Genomic DNA, 3,341 nt, shown 5'->3' on the forward strand with positions numbered 1-3,341 from the left:
TCGAAGGACGTGAGTCTAAGTGAAGTCCGGGAGTTAGTGATGGACAGGGGAGGCCTGGCGTGCTGCGATTCATGGGGTCACAAAGAGTCGGACACGACTGAGCGACTGAACTGAACTGAGCTGAAGACTGAGTCAGGAAGAAATAAAATCTATGAACAGACTGATTACCAGGAAGAAAACTAAATCAATAATAATAATAATAAAACTCTATAAACAAACAACAGTCCAGGACCAGATGACTGCGTGACTTTTCCAAAACATTTGAAGAGGAGTTAATATACCAACGTCCACAACAGTATTATTTACAATAATACATGGAAGCAACTTAAGTGTCCACTGGTAGATGAATGGACAAAGAAAAATAAGTAACATATATTCCGCATATACACAATGAAATATTCCTCAGTCATGAAAGAAAAAAAAATCTTCCCATTTGCAACAACATGGATGGATCTAGAATGTGTGATGCCCAGTGAAGTAAGTCAGACAGAGAAAGTATGACCTCAGTTGCACGTGGAATACGAAAAACAGAGCACACCAAACAAGCAGAAAGTGGGCGCATGGAGCAGCAGTGGGCAGCTGCCACGGAGTAGGGTGGGCAGGTGCCACGGGGCAGGGCGGGCAGCTGCCACGGGGCAGGGCGGGCAGGGGACAGCGCAAGCGCCGGGCACTAAGAGGCAAGACCTCCGATTACAGAATTACATCAGCCCCGGCATGTGACACACCACGTGGGGAACGCGGTCAGTAAGTTATGGTGACTGTGTGCGGGACGGGCGGTCACCAGACGCAGGGTCACTTCATGACACGGGCAAACGTTACCACCACCACGTGAGTGAATGGTACGCAAACACAGGAGTCCGGGCTTACCAACGCCGTATTTTTCTATCAATTCAATTAACTTCTTCACTTCTTTGGAATTCCATCGTCCCTTTTTCAAGCTGAAATGTAACCTTCTGAGATATCTGAAGGCGACATAAAAACAAAGGGACGTTAGAAGCTCACACGCGCTCCCGCCGCTGTCCTGGAGCCTGCAGCCATTTCTAAGCCGTGACACCCAGAGCACAGGCACCAGAAGGAAAGCACAGGCACACTGGACTTGCACGAACTTACAAACTTCTGTGTTTCAAAGGTCACTTTCAAGAAAGTGAAAGACAACCCAGAGATTAGAAGAGGGGGTCCGCAGATCATGTGTCTGCTGAGACTTGTTCCTGGAATATACCAAGCACCCTCATAACTCAAGTTTAAAAATGGGCAAAGGACAGAAATAGCTATTTCTCCAGAGAAGACACAGAAATGGCCAAATAACACACGAGAAAGGCGCTCGACATCAACACCCTTTGGGAAAAGCAGACCGGAATTGCAGAGACCCCGCCTCACACCGCTAGGGTGGCTTGAATCGAAAATGAAGCGTGAGCCGGCGAGGACGCGGAGACCCTCCTACTCTGCTGGTGGGGATGCCCTGAATGTGGTGCAGCCACTCTGGAAAATGGTCACTCCTCGGAAGGTTAAACCGAATCCCCACATGACCCCGTGACTTCACTCGTAGGCACAGCTGAGAAGAGCGAGCACGCACAGCCACGCGGACACGCGGCCTCCGAGGTTCAGTCCCGGCGCGGCACGCGCGAGAGCCCCGCTCAGTGTCCATGCAGCGTCAGCATCGCGCCTGTTTATCTGCTCATCTGCTGATGGACACGTGGCTCGTTTCCACCTTTTGGTTGCTGTGCCCAGCGCTGCTATGAACAGGGGTGGACAATGTCTGAGTCCCTGATTTCCATTTTTTGGGTACAGGGTGGAATTGCTAGACAACATGCTGTGCTAAGTCGCTTCAGTCGTGCCTGACTCTGCGTGACCCCATGGACTGCAGCCCGTCAGGCTCCTCTGTCCGTGGGATTCTCCAGGCAAGAATACTGGAGTGGGTTGCCAGTTCCTTCTTCAAGATAATACAGTAATTCTCCGTTTATCTTTTTAGGAATCCCTGAACTCTTTTCCACAGCGGCTGCCCTGTTTCAATCCCACCAAGAGTGTACAAGGGTTCTGATTTCTCTGCATCCCCTCCGACACTTATTTCCCATTTTTATAAAACATGCGCCATCTTGAAGTGCGTGAAGCGGCACCCTGCGGTGGCGCTGACCTGTATTTCCGTAATGACCACGCCGGCGCTCTTCACGTGCTCAAGGCCATTTATGCGTCTTTTGGAGAAACATGCGTTCAAGCCCATTGTGCCTTGTTTTCCCCTAAGTATTTATTTCTTTATTTGGCTGCGCTGGGTCTCAGTTGTGGTCTGTAGGATCAAGCTCCCTGGCCAGGGAAGGGACCCAGGCCCTCGGCATTGGGAGCATAGAGTCTTACCCACTGGACCACCAGGGAAGTCTCTTTGGTCCATTCTTGAATTTTTTTTTTTTTTTTTTCTGTAGGGAATAGTGTTTCTTTTGTGGGGTGATCAAAATGTTCTAGAATTGTGATGATGGCTACACAGCTCAAGAAATACACCCAAACCTACAGAACTATCTACTTTAAATGAATGGTTTCTACGTGAATTATGAATAATACTGCTTTAAAAAAAACTCAAGGAAACTGCCACCTGGGGATCTCAAAGGATGTCCAGTGGAGCCCGTGCACACGTCTGGCTTCAAAAAGAAACGATCTTGCTTCCTGAGCGGGTCCATCCGCATCCTCCCTGCCCCCAAGGCCACACCCTCTTCCCACGCCAGCAGGCCACCCTGGGCCAGTCTCCCTACCCACCTGGTGGCCCACCTGGAAGCAACCCCAGCAAGCCTTCCTCTGCCCAGAGCTGTCCCACTCACCGATCTCGGCACTGGGCATCGCTCCTACCTGGCACCTCTTCCCGGATTTTAAACCAATCCTGCTCCCCATACTTGGCAACCGCTTGAAGCAACTTCTGCAGGGAGACAGGAGCAGAGCCGGTCACAACCTGCCCAGCCCAGTCCAGCCCGAACTCCAGGCCCCAGGCCCCAGACACACCGCGTCCTCCTCTGGGGCCCAGAGCCCCTTCCTCAGGCTGGGGTCCAGGCTCTTGGTCCAGCGGTAGATGAGCTGCATGGAGTCCCGCCCCTCCATGTAGTAGACAACTGCGGACAGAGGGGGCTGGTTGGCGCCGTGCTTCCTGGGTCCCCCAGAGAGGAGCCACGCTGACCACAGAGAACTGACCGCAGGTGGCCCGGACGTCACAGCACCGCCCCCGCCCCCCCAAGTGGACCAGGGCCCTGCCCGGCAGGTGTGGGACTCACTCCTCCGGTAGGGGATGTGGCTGCCGACTCGCATGGCCTGCACGAGCCGCGTGAGCATGCGGTCCTCCTCCTCCGTCCACTCCCTGCGCTTCA

General features: G+C 52.7%; 1 protein-coding gene across 1 annotated transcript in view; it reads right to left on the reverse strand.

Annotated features, from left to right (window-relative positions):
- The window catches only part of SNAPC4 (small nuclear RNA activating complex, polypeptide 4, 190kDa), a 22,856-nt gene that overhangs the window by 10,772 nt on the left and 8,743 nt on the right, over window positions 1-3,341 (reverse strand). Inside the window, exons 11-14 of the mRNA XM_010838754.1 lie at window positions 3,249-3,341; window positions 2,983-3,089; window positions 2,805-2,899; window positions 868-962 (exon numbers count right to left, since the gene is read on the reverse strand). Of these exons, the coding sequence (XP_010837056.1) occupies window positions 868-962; window positions 2,805-2,899; window positions 2,983-3,089; window positions 3,249-3,341 (390 nt within the window). The remainder of the gene's footprint in view (window positions 1-867; window positions 963-2,804; window positions 2,900-2,982; window positions 3,090-3,248) is intronic.

The sequence above is a fragment of the Bison bison genome, unplaced genomic scaffold (assembly GCF_000754665.1).
Source record: "Bison bison bison isolate TAMUID 2011002044 unplaced genomic scaffold, Bison_UMD1.0 scf7180017846162, whole genome shotgun sequence".
Taxonomy (NCBI): Eukaryota; Metazoa; Chordata; class Mammalia; order Artiodactyla; family Bovidae; genus Bison; species Bison bison.